Source organism: Callospermophilus lateralis, chromosome 6, assembly GCF_048772815.1.
Source record: "Callospermophilus lateralis isolate mCalLat2 chromosome 6, mCalLat2.hap1, whole genome shotgun sequence".
Lineage (NCBI taxonomy): Eukaryota > Metazoa > Chordata > Mammalia > Rodentia > Sciuridae > Callospermophilus > Callospermophilus lateralis.
In genome coordinates this window covers 142,869,440-142,885,868 of record NC_135310.1, presented here as the reverse complement: position 1 = coordinate 142,885,868, position 16,429 = coordinate 142,869,440, and the positions used below count along the sequence as shown (strand labels likewise).

The following is a 16,429-nucleotide window of genomic DNA, read 5'->3' as shown; positions in this document are numbered from 1 at the left end:
AAGTGCTTCTCGAGCTGGAAATAAAGGGGAAAATCTTGGAATGGACAGAGACCAGAAAGAGAGGCCATAATTCTATCCCCGCCGACAACACAAGGCACAAACTCAAACCACTGCCACAAGTTTCAAACCAATCCCCAAAGCAACCACATACAGGATGGACACAAATCATTGCAGCACAGTTCTACCAGTGCAATCTGAATCACTGTCCGTAGAAAGCAAGGCCTGAGCCTCACCAGGTTGCTCATTAACAGTGACCACAGGATCATAGCAGGGCCCAGTGTGTCCCCAACTCACCATCTGCAAGATCCAGCACATAATACAGCATTATTTGACAAAGAATCAAGAAGATGTGATCAGCTTTCCATAGAAGTCAATCTTAAAACGACCACTTGTTGAAATTATCAGATTCTTTAAAGCAACTATTTAACTTTGCTCTGAGTGAAGAAAAATATGCTTGATAGCAATGAAAAATAGAAACTGTGAAACAAAACCAAATGCCATTTTTAAAATGAACAAGATTTGAAATAAGAAACTTATTTCAGAGAAGTCATCAATGGTACATTTACCTCTAACCCTACTGACTTTTTAGGCTAAATTTTGATATTGAGTGTAAATACATACTGGTAGATTTAAATATTTTAAAAAAGGAAAAGAAGAAACTTACAAGGCAGCAGAACGGAGACAAAAGAGGACACTGGGGACAATATGAACATGGATCCACAGAAACTACCTGGTCTGAAAAACAGAGAGTAAAAGAGCAGGAAAAGTGAATAGAATCTCAGGATATCCTAGAGCAAAATAAAAGATTTAACATGAGTATTAAAGAAAATCAAAGAAAACAATACTTCAAAATATCAAAATCACACTGCTGAAACCACAGACAGAGAAAAAACTCATGAAAGTAACTACAGAAATATAATAGAGTATACACAGGTGAATAATGATAAAAAAATATGTTTTTTCCTTTAGAAATCATAGAAGACAATGAAGAAAATCATTAAATAACTAAGAGGAAAAAAAATCCATCAATCCAGTATTCTAAATTCCATAAAAATATCCTTCAAGATAAAGAGGAAATGGATTCATGCTCAGGCAGAGGATCACTAATGAATTCATCACCAGCACAGAGTCTATAAGAAATGCCAACCAGAATTTTTCATACCAAAGGGAAAAACTATTAGAAGAAAATAAGAATCTTTGAAAGTGAAGGAAGAGCAAGAAAAATGGTAAATAGCCAGATAAAAACAAAAGAATACTATTTTGGTATTAAGTACTTTAAAAAGCATATGACTATTTAAAGAAAACCGTGTTCACACTAGATGAGGTTTTCAACATACGCTGATGTAACATATGTAACTATACCTAGGGAGGGAGGAAAATAAGGCTGGGATTGATATTTTAATGTAAATAAAACAGACATCAAGTAAAAGAGAATCAAATATAAAGATAGATTTCATAAAGATAAAAGGAGTAATTCCTCCAAAAAAACATAACAGCTATAAAAAAGGCATGCACCTAATAATATAGCTTCAAAAAAACACGAAGAAAAATGACAGAATAAAAGGGCAAAATAGACAACTCCATAATCATAGTAGAAAATACTTTCCTGAGCAACTGACAGAATACTGAAAGAAAAAAAAAAAAACTGTAGGCACAGAAGAGCTGAGCAACACTAGGCAATTACTTTGATGTAAATGACATTTACAGAACTTTCGACTCATAAGTTTCTTCTCAAGAGAAATGCAAACATGTCCTCGCAAAGGCTTTTATGCAAATATTTATATCACTTTCACACTGAATTGCCCCAAACTGAAAACAACCCAAATGTCCACCAACAAAAGAAAGGATAAACAAATTGGAGTTGTCTATACAATGAAACAGTACTCAAAATGTAGTGAACTGATACATACTACAATTCTACTTGTATAATATACAAGAAAAAGCAAACTAATCTGAAATGACAGCAGTTATACCCGCCTGAAGACAGGGCCGGAGGAAGTGGCAAATTGCAAAAGAGCACAAGGATACATACATCCCTGATAAAAATGTTCATTATTTTGATTGTGGTGATGGCTTCACAGGTATATAAAAATAAGTCGAAAACGGATAAAACTGTATACCTTTAAAATGTGTATTTCATTATACTTTATACCACAATAAAATTAGGGAAAATATTCAACCTATCCTAAAGACAAGGGGGGGTATAAAGTTTTGAGTGTGGGTCCTTCACAAGAATTACATGGGATAGTTTAAACCGTTCATCCCAATCCCCACGCAAAACTACAGACTCTGATATCCTATGAGCAGACAAGTTATATAAGCTCACCAACTGATTACTAATCACATATCTGAAAAAACACTATTTACGGCCCAATTCAAAGGCCATCTCCCCTCAGAAGTCTCCAGTAATTCAACTAACATAATTACCTCTTTTCATCTCACAAAGCTTGCTCTCAAAACTGGAACTTACGTAAAATTGATATAATCTCACCTGCTTGTGTTTGTCAGCTTTCCATTACTGTCACAAAATACCTGAGATAATCAACTTCTAAAATAAAAAGTTCATTCTGGCTCCCAGTTAAAGGTCTGAGTCTATACAGATTGATTCATTGTCTTTGGGCCTTGGTAAGGCAGTTCTGATGGGAGCATGCGATAGAGGAAGCTGCTCACAATAATGGTGGCCAGAAAGCAGAGAGAAAAAAACAAGAAGGGGCCAAGGTCCCAATATTCCCTTCAAGGACATGCCCCCAATGATCTAACTTACTTCCACCTCTTAATGGTTCTACCACCTCCCAACAGCACAAAGCTAAGGATCAACCTTTAATAAATAGCATTTGAGGGGATTCCAAATCTAAACTAGAGTAGCACCCTACCACCTTTGTAAGTTTTCACAGGCAAAAAGACATCCATTTTTTTGTAGCTTCCTCTATGTATAGCATACTGCCTTCCAAAAAGAGATGCTAAATATATTAAGAGTATGTCTGCTTGTATCTAGCCATGCCTTGTTTAGTCTTGGCCCTTGCCATTTGAAAGTCTGCCATCTTAGACTAATAATACTAAACCATATATGTGCATGTTGAGTTTGGAGAGAGCAGATATCAACGAGAGGACTAAACTGGAAAGAGATTCACACTCAGAAAAGGAAATGCACTGTTGTACATGCCAAGTGTGCAACCAAGGAAAGACAAAGTAAAGAACTCCCTGGGAAGAGGAAACTAAACGTGTTCTGAAATGCCTGTTACAAAGACCTGTACTGTCTCTACCCAGCCTGAATGTCACCTGCACAAAGTTCTGACACAGTCTTCTCTAATCCCTGCCCCTCCCTGTCACTCTGCCCACTGTTCCTCTACTGCAAATATGTGTATTTTATGTCTGTGTGATGTTCTCAAAGGTAAAGACAGTACTTATTCTATTTTCCACAGACTTAGAAGGACTTCAGGAAATATGTGATGAATGAATGAACAAATAATGACTGTTTAAGGCTGGAAACTTTTCATGCATCTTTCCCCAAAATGTCATGTTTGAAATTTTAATGAGGATGTAGGGAACTGGACTCATTTTGTAAGTTATGTTCTACTACACAGCTTTTTCTCCCCCCTTGGCCTACTTAAAATCTTCTAAACTTTACAGGGGCTCAGTAAGTGGTAAATTCCTTCCTGGCACAAGCACGGCCCATAGTCCTCACTGGGATGGCTTTAGATATTTGTACTCCACATACCACATGAAAGGGCAGAACCAGCCTCAGTCAGTCCAGTGAGAAGTAAGGGTTAATATGTGGGGACCTGGCTCAGTACTGTCCTCGTAACACATCCCAGAGGAAAAACACAAGAAAATGGTCACTATTCATCACAAATACTAACTCTAAGGAATCTGAAAGTAATGGGGAAGATTCTGCAACTTAAGGAAGAAGAAATAAAGTAAGATTCCACAAGCCCTTAGGAGGAGCCTCATTCCATGCACAAAAACATACATAGGCCACCGTCAACTTCAACATGTGAGAAAATGTTGACACTGTTTAAGTGAGCAATCTAACTTCATGCTCTAAATAAATCACTCTATCACAGAAGGTGACCCAAGCAGCAGAGCCCTTCAGAGGTAACAGATTACAAAACAAGTGAAGTTTTATTTGCAGTCTGACTCATTGTTTCAGTTTTTCAATCAATACTACTTCAAACAACTTATCTAAAATCAATTTTATCATTCCCAATAATGCAATCCACAATTTGGGTACCATCATATCATAGTTAACTGTTATCAAAAGGACGTGACCAGCAGGTATGGTGGCACACACCTGTCATCCCAGCAACTTAGGAGGCTAAGGCAGCAGGATGGCAAGTTCAAAGTTAATCTCAGCAATGGTGAGGTGCTAAGCAATTCAGTAAGACCCTCTCTCTAATACTATTTTTTTAAAAAAAGGGCGGGGGGAGGAGGGCCTGGTGATGTGGCTCAGTGGTTGAGTGCCTCTGAGTTCAATCCCCAGTACTAACACCCACCCACCCCCAAATTAAAAAAATGACTTAGCCAAGCCTCACTAGCAATCTAGCCATTTGATCCAGATCATCTTTCTCAGGCTTTATAAAATGCAGGGAATAATAGCACCTATCATAGAACCCTTTCATTAAGGTGAAATGGAAGAAAGCATAAAAAGCATACTTTTTTGTAAATCCAGCAGCTCAGGAGGATGAGGCAGGAGGATCATGAGTTCAACCTCAACAAAAGTGAGGCAATAAGCAACTCAGTGAGACCCTGACTCTAAATAAAATACAAAATATCGGGCTGGGGATGTGGCTCAGTGTTCAAGTACCCCCAAGTTCAATCCCTGGTACTCTCCCCCTCCCCCAAAAAAGCATGCTTTCTAAGATACTAGCCTACAGGAAGGGCTCAAATGATGTCTGCTGCTACCATTGCTCCAACATCGTTGGTTTCTGACTTTTAGAACTTAACCTAATAGAGTTAAGAACCTTAAAGAAGGAGAATTTAGAACCAATTTGTCTCTTAGAAGTTCTCTTTGAAAAAGAGAAGGAAATGGGGAGGAGAAAGGAAGTTGAGAGAAGGGAGAAAAGGAGAGAAAAGAAAATGCAGGAGAAAAGATTAAAATAGAGGAATGATATACAGGTAGCCTGTCTTTCTTCAGGTTCTAGGAACTTCGAAAACAGAAAACCAACTGTTCTTGCAAATAATGTCTGTAGTTAGAAACTGCCAGACAAATCGTTTAAAATCTTCAACTAGAGAAGTCAAAACATATTCAAGTCTAAAAACAGAGCAGAACTTTGTCACAATAACTTAAAGTTCAAATAGCAAAACCTATATAGTTTCTTTTATAAAAGTCACCTCTTCTATTTCTTTATTGTCCCTCCCTGGCAAGATATTTAAATTTCATGCATACAATTTCCCAATGACTTGAAGCACATCCTACCAATACTGTTGGGTGTCTTTTTCTTTTTACTTTGCCATTCCCTTCAAGAATACCTAACATGGCTGATTTAATTGTAGAACAGCAGTTTCATCAATGATCAATAATAAATTGGAAAGTTGTTTCAGATAACTATATTCAGCCAGTTATTGTGTGAATAAACCTAGTACAAACCATGAAGGAAATATAAGAAGGCACAAATCCAAGGGACAACTGATATGTAAGTTGATCTCCCTTCCTAGCTTTATTAGCTCTGGCCTCCTGACAATAGGCCCTTCTAGAAGGAAGCCTAGGAGTCCTTCAAATCTTTTGTCTAAAAAACAAAAGACCACAGGGATATTTGAAGTCAGCTCCTACTCAAGGACAGATTAAATGTTACTCCCAGTATTCTGTGTCTTCTACTGAAATGCACACACATCTACAGGCTGATTTTCCCTTTCTTTCAGTTTTCTATTACTTTCTTTTCCCTCTAAAATCCAAAACTCAAATTTAGACTCACAGATAGAGATGGGTATAGATCAAAGAGATAACTAATTCCACTTAGTTAGAAATTGATCTACAACATGCAAGATAGCCTTTTAAAAGTATTTCCTGTTGGTAAATAGCTCTAACCATGAGAAAAATCTTTAAATATTATAACATCATCAATTAATTTCAACTGAATGAATGCTGTGTGCTGAATCCTTTGCTAATAAGAACATTATAAATATCATCTCAATTAATCTTCATAACAAAACTTTGAAGATGGGGTCACCGTGTCCACTTTAACTTTGGAAAAAACCAAAGATCATAGGTAATAAGTAACTTGCCTGAAGAGACACAGTTATTAATTGAGAGAGCTGTAACAAAACCCCGGGGTTTACCCAAGTGCTGGCCTCACAATTGTTACAGGCCTGAATTTTGATTTCTGTCACCATTCTCCTCTAGGATGGCCCTTCAAATACTCAAAAACTGCCTGTGAAGCACTGCCCTCCACTGGGCCTTCCACCACCTTCCTCAGTAGAATGGAGAAGAATCTGTGAGCTTATTAAGTCCACACCCCTACATAGAGAGACCTCAGAGTAAAACCAAGGGGAAATCTGAATGAACCCACTAGTTCCATTTGCTTTTAGTTACTTGTTTTGATGACCAATTTTACAGGTCACACAGCTAAGCAGAATAATCCCATCAGCTTTGCTATCAGAAGCTCCTCTGATGGATGGTCACTATGGTAACAATTGTTTAAGCAGTTTTTACATGGAGGCTACTTAAATCTTTCTTAAACCAGTTGAAATTGCCAACCATTTACTGAAGCCTACAACAGTTGTCTGATGGGTGAGAACCTTTTGACTTCAGAGGGCCAAAAACCCCACGCACTGATCATGCTAACTCTGCCATTTTCTGAATGTGCTTCTAAGGAGCCACAAAGTTTTAACAATACACAAGCAGCTGACCAATGAATCTTTCTTTGCCTCCAGTCACCTTCTCTGACACCTCAAACCATCCTGCTTCTTTATCCCATAAATACCCCTGAGCCCTATCCAAGGGAGGTAGATTTGAGATTTGGGGCTCCCACTTCCTCAGCATAGGCACCATGTGAATAAACTCTCTTTTGCCAAACTTGTCATTTCAGTGATTGGCATTCTGTGCAGTGGGCAAAATGGGGCTCACTTGGTAACATGTTCTAGTTAGCTTTTTTGCTGCTACAACTAAAAGATCCAGAATAATTTTAGGAGAGAAAATGTTTATTTAGGGGCTCACAGTTACAGAGGTCTCAATCCATAGACAGCAGACTCCATTCCTCAGGGCTCAAGGTGAGGCTGAACATCATGGAGGAAAAATGTGACAGAGGGAAGCAGCTCACATGATGATCAGTTAAAAAAGAAAGAAAGAAAGAAAAAGAAAACAGAGAGAACTCCACTTCCCAGATACAAAATATATACCCCAAAGCCACGCCCCCAATTTCCCACCTCCTCCAGCCATGCCCTTCCTGCCTTTAGCCACCACTCAATTAATCCCATCAGGTGACTAATTCACTGATTGGGTTAAGGCTGTCATAACCCAATCATTTCTTCTCTAAACCTTCTCACACATGAGCTTCTAAGGGACACCTCACATCTAAACCATAATATAAGAAGGGTAAGAGGGATGGCCAGACATCCAGTTTCCCAGCAAATACTTCATGCACCCTATCTCTTCAGAATCACCTCATCTTCTAAGTCCATCTTTACCCACATTTCTTAGTCACCCAGGAAGATTGGTCTTCTCCATTCTGCTGAAGGCCCCATGACCAACCTGGAGAAGAATTTGTGAGCCCTTTAAGTCCACACCCCTACAAGGAAGGGGACCTAAGAGTGAAACCAATGGAAAATCTGACCAACCTGGAGCCACAACTGCCCTCCAAGGCACACAGCAAATGCCCTTCTATAGGAGCAGGGAAAAGGAACCCAGGACAATCTCCATTTAGAGCTTACTGCTTACCCATGGGCTTGGAAGGAAGTCAGTTTAGAAGACAAACTGCTCGAGTATGACATGCATTTAATTGCCTCTGAGGCAATCAGAAAGCAACATATCAACAAACACAAAATCAAGGTACAAACCAGCAGCCACGTTCTGACAAGAAAGATCTCCAAAGAAGCTTCTGCAAAATGAGATATGAGAAAGTTGGTGTCAGATATGTCTAGTGGGCACCACGGAGAGAAAGATAGCAATGGAGGAATACTACGGAAATGACTGCAAATGACTACGAGGTTACTTGAGGAGAGAAGGTTCCTTTAGAGAGCCTTTCAGTAACATGTGAGATTATTTTCTACCTGAATTGACCAGTTGCTGTTCCATCACCCCACAGCCAAGAACTTCTAGCCATTCTCCGTGGAAGTTGATCTCCATCTCGAAGGAAGGATGAGTAAAAGGAAAGTAGCAGTCCACCCATCTTATCTCCAACCCTGCAGAGATGACAAAGAAAAAAGAAAGAGCCTCATGAGGCAGTCTACCCTTTCTTGGGATCAAGTCTGCCCTTCAGCAAACGACATCAATTACTACATTCTGAGTAAAATAAATAGCAAACAAACTAATTTGCAACATGTTAGGGTGAGGCAATAAATCTTATAACTTGTGAATAACTAGGCATGTCTTTCCAGATATGAAAAGCACTTTGTGTAGTTCTGGGACCCTCTAAAACCAAATCAATCACTTGTCAATTTCGAAAACCATGTGGCAAAGGACAAAATTAAGTTCAGATCATGAGAAAGCACGCAATTCTCTCTAATTTCTAGAAATGAAAGTGACACCATTTCAGAGTTTTTAAAACAACTATATTTTTGCTATACTATCCTCCAAACATGCATACCCACTGATGTAAGAAAAATTATGAGATACACTATACTTACTTACAAGGGCCAACAGATGGGGTATGGGTAGAGATAAGAGAAGTTAATCTGTTAACATTTGCAGGTGAAAGCAAAACAGACTGTTCCATTTGCCTGAATGTACACTAAAGTCTTGACTTAAATCCCATCCTGGCCAACCACCAGGGCTCCTGGTCCCCTGCACTCTGTTTTAGTAAGTATAATAAACATTAAATTGCACATTTAAATTTTCTGGACTCTCAACCCCCACTCAAGCAGAAGCAATGGTTACTTCTCCTATGGACTGCCCTATAATCCCAAAGCTTTCTCAGTTCAATGTAAATGACAAATATCTTCCTTACTCAAATCCACTTGATTTAAAAAAAAAAAAAAAAAAAAAAAAAGAACACTCATAGCTCTGGTCCACAGGACTTATTTCCAGCTGCCATCTAGCCCTATTTTTGGTAGTTTTAGGAAATTATTCCAGGATCTGGTCCTTTTTTCTGGTTAGCATCTGCAATGGTATTATTATTATTAGCAAAAAAAAATTCTTTTTATTTAATAAAAAAAAATACTAGTTCACTTAAAACAGTGGAAGTCTGCAAAGATCAGATGTCACTTAAATGCCAAAAAACCATGTGAGAGGTCATCTTGCAGCTCCATGCCCACATTCCAGAACACAGAAAGTGAGCATTTGCAAATCATTATGCTCCTTGCCCTTAGTGGCAGGGCTTTCTTTTTCAGGCAATTCTAAGGCCTTGATAAAGGATCCAATTTTCAAGGGTAACATACCCTCCCATAGGAATCTAAAATTCCACATGTTCTCAGTCAAGACTATCCTATGGAAATTAGAATGTGAAATGAACAAAAATAATAATAAAATCGCTTCTATTTATTGAGCCTTTACCATCCCATTTCACAGATGGGGGCAAAATTAGAGAGGTTAAGAATCTCACTCAAAGTCACAAAACTAGCAGACAACTGGCTAAGTCCAGGTCTGTCCACTTCCAAAATCCAGATGCTGACAATTAAAAAGTAACTCTCTGCCTCTATGAATCAAAATTCAGATGAGAGTAGAATTATGAGACACAGGTCTTTTCCTGTGCCCCAAATTCCAAAGAAGAAGGTTGATTTCTTTTTTCTTTTCAGTTGCACTTATTTAGTTTTAGTTGCATTTATTTTCCTAGCTACCTGCTATCTATGGCAAGCATTTTAGTTTATAATAGTAAAATATTTTCTTTTTATTATATACGAGTATAATAAACATTAAATTGCACATGTGAAAAGTACAGAATTTGATAAATGTTGATAAACATATACATTCATAAAACTGTCACCATAATCAGGATAATGCCCATATCTATCACCCTCAAAAGTTTCCTATGCCCCTCTGTAATCCTCAGCACCCAACTGCAATCCCCACATATTCTCCAGGCCTCCCAAACTCCCAAGAAACCACAGATCTCTTCTGTTGCTATAGTCAAGCTCGCATTCCCTAGAATTTTATTAAAAAGGAAATCACACAGAATGTAATGGTCTTTTGTCCATCTTCTTTCACTCTGTATATTTTAAGATTCACCCATGTTGCATAAAGCAATGATTCCTTGCTTGTTATTGCTGAGTACACTTTGCAAATATTTTTTTCAACTGGAAAAAAAGATGACCCAGTTGCTGGCTACTTAGGCAAAGTCCACAAGTTACCCAGGCAGTCCAGACTTTTCTGTGTGAAGCTCATACATGAAGAGCAGTTGTTTATTTGCAGCTATATTTGAGAAGGTATTTGTACACCTGGGTGTCTGCCCTTCTGTGGGACCAACAGTCCCCTATCAATATTTTCATAAAAGCACCAGAGACAATCCTGCTAGCAAACAGAAATGTGTGAAGCCTTAGGATATAAAGCCGAGAGCAGAAGGACCAGGAGACAAAACAATTTTGAATATTCTTTTTTGTAACTCCTGGCAAGTATCAAATTATTTTATGAAAAGAGTTCAGAAAAACAAATTCTATCATGTAGCTTTTTATACTGGTTTGGCTTTTGCCAAAAATAGCAACAGCACTAAGGAATAATATCATAATTTCTTCATCATATCATTAAATATCTAAGGGCTCAGAATAGAGTAAGTGCATTCTGCACCAGTTAATTTCCCTGTATCAAATTTTTAAAATTCCTTCAAATAGGCTAAATAGAGTTCAGTTTATATAACTTTATATCTCACACTAATAACATCTTAGGTTCCCCCAAGTATGGAAGAAAAATTTTCAAGACATTAGTAGGCACTCAAAATAGTCATTTGTTGAAGCTGGGAGCAGTGATAGTGATGCACGCCTGTAATCGCAGCAGCAGCTGGGGAGGCTGAGGCAGGAGGATCACAAGTTCAAAGCCAGTCTTAGCAACTTAGCAAGGCCCCAAGCAACTTAGCGAGACCTTGTCTCAAAAAATAAGAAGGGCTGGGGATATGGCTCAGTAGTTAAGCACCCCTGGATTCAATTCCTGGTACCCAAATCATCATCATCATCATCATCATCATCATCATCATTTCATGTACTGATTAAAGTCATTCCATGATCAATCATTTTAAGTGCTGAATACCTGCTGAATACTGTCTCATGGGAAGTGAGGTCTCCACAGAGACAGGATCCTATTTACACAACGTCTGTGCTGGTGCTGATGGGACACAACAGCTTAAGGATGAACTAGAAAGTGATATGAGGCCTCTTCCCCTCTCCAGACACTTTTCTTAATGTCTTTTACTGAGGGCTTTTGCTTTATTGCTTCTATGATTAGGAAACAAACTGTAATTTTGGGCTGAAATTGTCTGCAATGTTGAATAAATTCTAATGACAAAATGTCCATATATTGCATCGACCATTGCACTTCTGGTTTAAGACGTTGGCTACCACAGCCCTCGGTTTCTTTGGGCTCGGTCATCCTACAGGTGTCTCTTCAGAGCAATGAAAATAATTGCTCCATAGTGAAAACTACACATAGCATAGCATGATAAGGCAGGGAAGCGAGCCAAGTATTTCAGGACCAGGGAAGATGATAAATATTAATGATAATATGGAACAGAACCCATTGATAATAAAATAAAAATAAAAAAGGAAAACACAGATTGTCCAATGTTGTGTATTGTGAGACTGGGTGGTTTTTAATTAATTTCACCCCCTCAGATCCTTTGTTAAATTTCCTTTTTAAAGTCCACATAACCCTACAAAGAATGCCAAATCCATACACTATTCATTTCCTTTGATCCACTATGTTAAGAACTTCTTCAGTTTTACTTCCTTTATATAAACAGGCAAAAGCCTAAACTGCCAAACACCATTTTTGAGCAGTCTAATGGCTCTACTTCAAAAAAACAGTAATCATTTGGAAGCAAATTATATCAGTTAATGTGTAATTTAGGCAAAAATACTATATTCTTTTATGTATTCTATTTAAATTTCCATGATATTGACACATTAATGGTGGTCATTTTTTAAATCACTACAGTGTAATCATTCATTGAATAGCCCCCAAATAACTTTTCCTTTTGTTTTTTGCGGCAGGACCTCAAAATTAATGTCTTACTATATCTGCTTAAAATGGCATCTTAACATGCTTTTGGCATTAAACTATACTATACTAAGTAAATATCTCAAAATTGTGACTTATTTCCCATGTCAAGTATCAGGATTCGGTAAAATGTCCATAAAAAATTATGTATTTGTGTTTCATATTGATAAAGGGAAAATTTAGTAAGCTTGTCCACATCATATGAATTCATTATTCATTAGGCTAATCTCTTTTGGGGGTTAGAGAGGAAAATTAAACACATGTATTATATATCTAGTGAAAAATAAGGCTGAAGTTTTTTCTTTTTACTTCTTTTTGGGGGGAGGAGGAGAAACACACTTTAACAAATGAGCAAATCACATTTACAAATGAGCTCAAGGCTTTCTATTTCAATTTTCAGCCTAGGGTCAGGGAGAAGAAAATCCAAATATAAATTCAAGTCTCAGATTTCCACCATTTTTCCTGTGAAATTATGAGGACCCCAGCTGCCTTACCCCTATGCTGTATATAATGACAGCTACTTCACACAGTGATTTCAGAAAGGACCCTGCAGGAAAACAGGTTTACCTAAGAGGCAAGACCTTGCAGAGACCTGATTTCACTTCTAAATGGAGATGCTGAGTTTGTTCAAGGATAAGTAGGCCCCAATCTCTAAAAGCAACCCCTAAAGCAGGACCTCTAAGGTGGCAAGTAGACATTTCTTCACGACAGTGATATGCACCCAAACAGAAGATGTGCAGCAAGAACTCTGATTCCTTCTCAACTCTGGCAGCCCCACCATGAGGACAAAGGGCATGGGGAAGGCTGCACAGCATCTTGCCCACCCACACAGTGTACCAGCTTCCCAACTTCTGCATCCTTGGCAAGACCATCAGGGGACAAAATTCAGGGTGGTGGTGGTGGTGATCATTTCTCATCAATCTTTTACCTCCTGTGCAATGCCTCCTGAACGGTCTGCCTGAAGTACTATAAATATTAAATAGACATCATCTCCTACCACCTCCAACCCACCTTCATAAGAGATCTCATACTTAGTAAACACTTCCCTGATTTAAAGTTAATTAAAAGGATTCTTGACCTGTTTCTTCAAACTCCTTATAGAGATGAGACTGTCATCAAAACTACCTTCCAGGGAAGTACAATCTAAATCTTGAAAGGTGGATGGTCCAAACTAAAACACACACCAGTGATTTTCTACATCCTACCAATGCTACCCTCCATTGATGCAAATAATTTTTAAAATTGACTACACAAATATGCAATTAATCACTGCTGTTTGGCATTAATTTTTCAATAGGTTTCTTTTCCCTTAGTTGGTACCAGAGGGAGAGCAGAATGCAGCAACACCAGGGTTACTCCTCTGTTGAGAGCCACAGTGGAAGGGGCCCCAGAAAACTTTCAGACTGCCAGCTGATGATTGGCTCACAGCGGCCCCAGCAACATCTAGCTGATTGGCTCCTCTGTGGTGATGCTCATTGGGCTGTTTCCCTGCCCTTTCAGGCCACAGAGCTGCTCATTGGGGGACTTTTTTGGCTCCGCCCACGTGACCCAGCCAATTGGCCTCAAGAGCGGGAGGCTGGTGGTGGTGAGAGGGGCTTGTGGGAAGCCAGTGGTGGCAGTTGGGCTCTGAGGGTTTTTTCCTGAGGAGCTGTTTTATTTGGCGTGTGTGGTTCCTGAATTGTGCCCAGCCAGACTGCGGCACTCCTCCCGCTTTCTGAACAGGATAGAGTTTGTATCCAACAAAGGAAAAAAAGGTGGAGAGAAAAATGAAAGAAGGTATGCTCTGGCTGGAAAAAAACATCTTGAAAAGCTGACACACATGAATCTAACAGGACCATTACCCAGCTGACACTGTCGAAGGCACTTCACAATTCCATCTCATTGGCTTCTGTTTAGGACCATGAGCCCTTAAAACTGAAAATGTGCTTATTTTCTGATTTCATTTATTTTCTAATTTATCAATGTTGCTCTACTCTTAAAAAAAGATTTGTTTTACAAAAAATATATATCAATAGGTAAAAAGTTAACAGGAACCAAAGTCAAAATACTCCAAAAAAAAAAAAAAAATACATCTCACTATATAGCAGGTTATCAGTGAGCAGTCTCACTTGTAACCCTGTCCTTGTCTCTCCCCACTCTCCTGAATCCTTGTAGTAAACTTATAAGGTTTATACTTTATCATTGTACATAAGCATAAACCAATATCTATTTCTATTTTTCCTCTTATATGAAAAACAGAATACTATGCACATAATTCCACATCATGCTTTTTCACTTAATGATACGTCTGGAGGCCTCTCTATGCAAACACAGAGCATTTCCTTTTTCTTTTTCTGACTCCTGAAAAGTGTTCCACTGTGTGGCTCGCCCACATTTACAGATGTCCCTGATGGATAGATACTTGGAGCAAATCCAGTTCTTTGTTATTGAAAGCAATGCTGCAACAAAATACCCTGTTGGGCCAAACAGAAAATGCTTTTATAATTGTAATAAGTACTGCCAAATTGTCCACTCTAGGTGTTATGTCACATCCTGCACTAACATTAGCTCAATACTTTCCACCGAGGCCAAGGTAATAATTAGTGAAAGAGTCATATTAGAGCTCAGGTCCCAGATGAAATTCAGGGCTCTGCTGATAAAAGACCACCAGCTTGATCCCCTTAGGCAGCTGCCACTTAGCTAATGTAACAGCTGAGTGCTCTGGACAAGATTCTCAGGTTCCTGCTGCCTGCCTTGTCCCTTGTTAACTCTCTGCATCTCTTGTCTCTCCCTTCACAAAGGAAAACAGTATCTTCTGGACCAAGCAACCATGTGACTGGCAGTTATGAGGAAGAGGAGGCACATTTGAGGCCTGAAGCATCCATGTGGGAATATGAACATTGATTCCACTTCCAAAGCCCACCTCACAAGCAGCATGAAGTCATTCATGGCTTACACTTCATCTCCATCTAGGGCCTTACAAACACAGCAATGCCAACACTGTGACTCTTTAGTGTGCCATATATATCCTACATGACCACACAGACATGTACCCAGGAGACCAGTGCTACACTCTGCTAAATGGAGTAAAATCATTCCAACTACAAAGTTAACAGTAAACACCACCTTCTCCTTGTCACAGAGGGTAATAAAATCCTCTGGTGTGGGACCTCCCAAACACACACTAGAAGATGTTAGTAGTCTTTCAGCCACAATGACTCACTGTGCTAAAACATATACAAAGTAATAAGGGAAAAATAAAAGGTAGCAATTTCTCCCACCACTGGCAATGGTGTAACTGATCCTACAGCTATAAGTTTCCTACTTGGTAGAAAGACCAGTGTGTTAAAGTGTCTCAAGCTATTTATTGCCCTTGGACCCCTCTATATTGGAATCCTCTTATTTAGGGCTTGGATTTTAAGACGTTGGTATCATTTCTGCACCTTATAATGAGATTAGAAATGGAGTACAATTCAATTTAATAGGGCCCCTCATCTAAAATCTAGGTATGGGGTTAAGGCACTAGGACAAGTGACAGACCCTGTTCTTTAACAAGCAGCAGTCTAATAGCATCACACTTTTGGAGTGAGCCAGAACATAGGCCTTTTGGTTCCCAATCCTTCTCCCTAATACAGGCCCTAAGGAAATGATATTCTGAGCAGATTACATAGAGACGCCTTATAGACTCACACCACAGCCTTCAGGGAGCTGGTTTTAGAGACTTGGATGGGTGGGACATCATGGATCCAAAAAACTGTCACAGAACTACCACTTTTACTCAAGTGATCTTGGGCAAGTTAATGTCTCAGGGGCTCAATTTTGTTTAAGAATAATACTCACCTCACAGAACTTTAGTAAAAATTTATCTTGCAGAATTTTGCAAACAATGTAGCAAAGTACCTGGCATGTAATAAATACTCAATGGGTGATTTTTAAATTGAATGACATAGAAATTAGAATAATCTTAAAAAGAAAAAACCTCATCCTTTTATAAAATGTGGAAAAAAAAACCCAGACATTTCTAAATTGTGTTCCTAAGGTAACTGATATTTGGGGTTCATTTACGATGTACTAGGTACTGTGTGAAGTATGTCGATGCCTTCTCTCACTGAACACTTACACGGATGTAAGGCTGGCAGACTCACTGCACCATAA

At 38.7% G+C, this 16,429-nt stretch overlaps 1 protein-coding gene across 7 annotated transcripts in view; it reads right to left on the bottom strand.

The window, feature by feature from the left end:
* The window catches only part of Fars2 (phenylalanyl-tRNA synthetase 2, mitochondrial), a 518,422-nt gene that overhangs the window by 327,847 nt on the left and 174,146 nt on the right, over positions 1–16,429 (bottom strand). For 6 of the 7 annotated variants that reach the window (XM_076857882.1, XM_076857884.1, XM_076857885.1 and 3 more), the window contains one exon: positions 8,206–8,337. The exons of the other annotated variant lie outside the window; for it this stretch is intronic. In XM_076857882.1, coding sequence (XP_076713997.1) covers positions 8,206–8,337 — 132 coding nt within the window. The remainder of the gene's footprint in view (positions 1–8,205; positions 8,338–16,429) is intronic. 7 annotated transcript variants of the gene reach the window in all.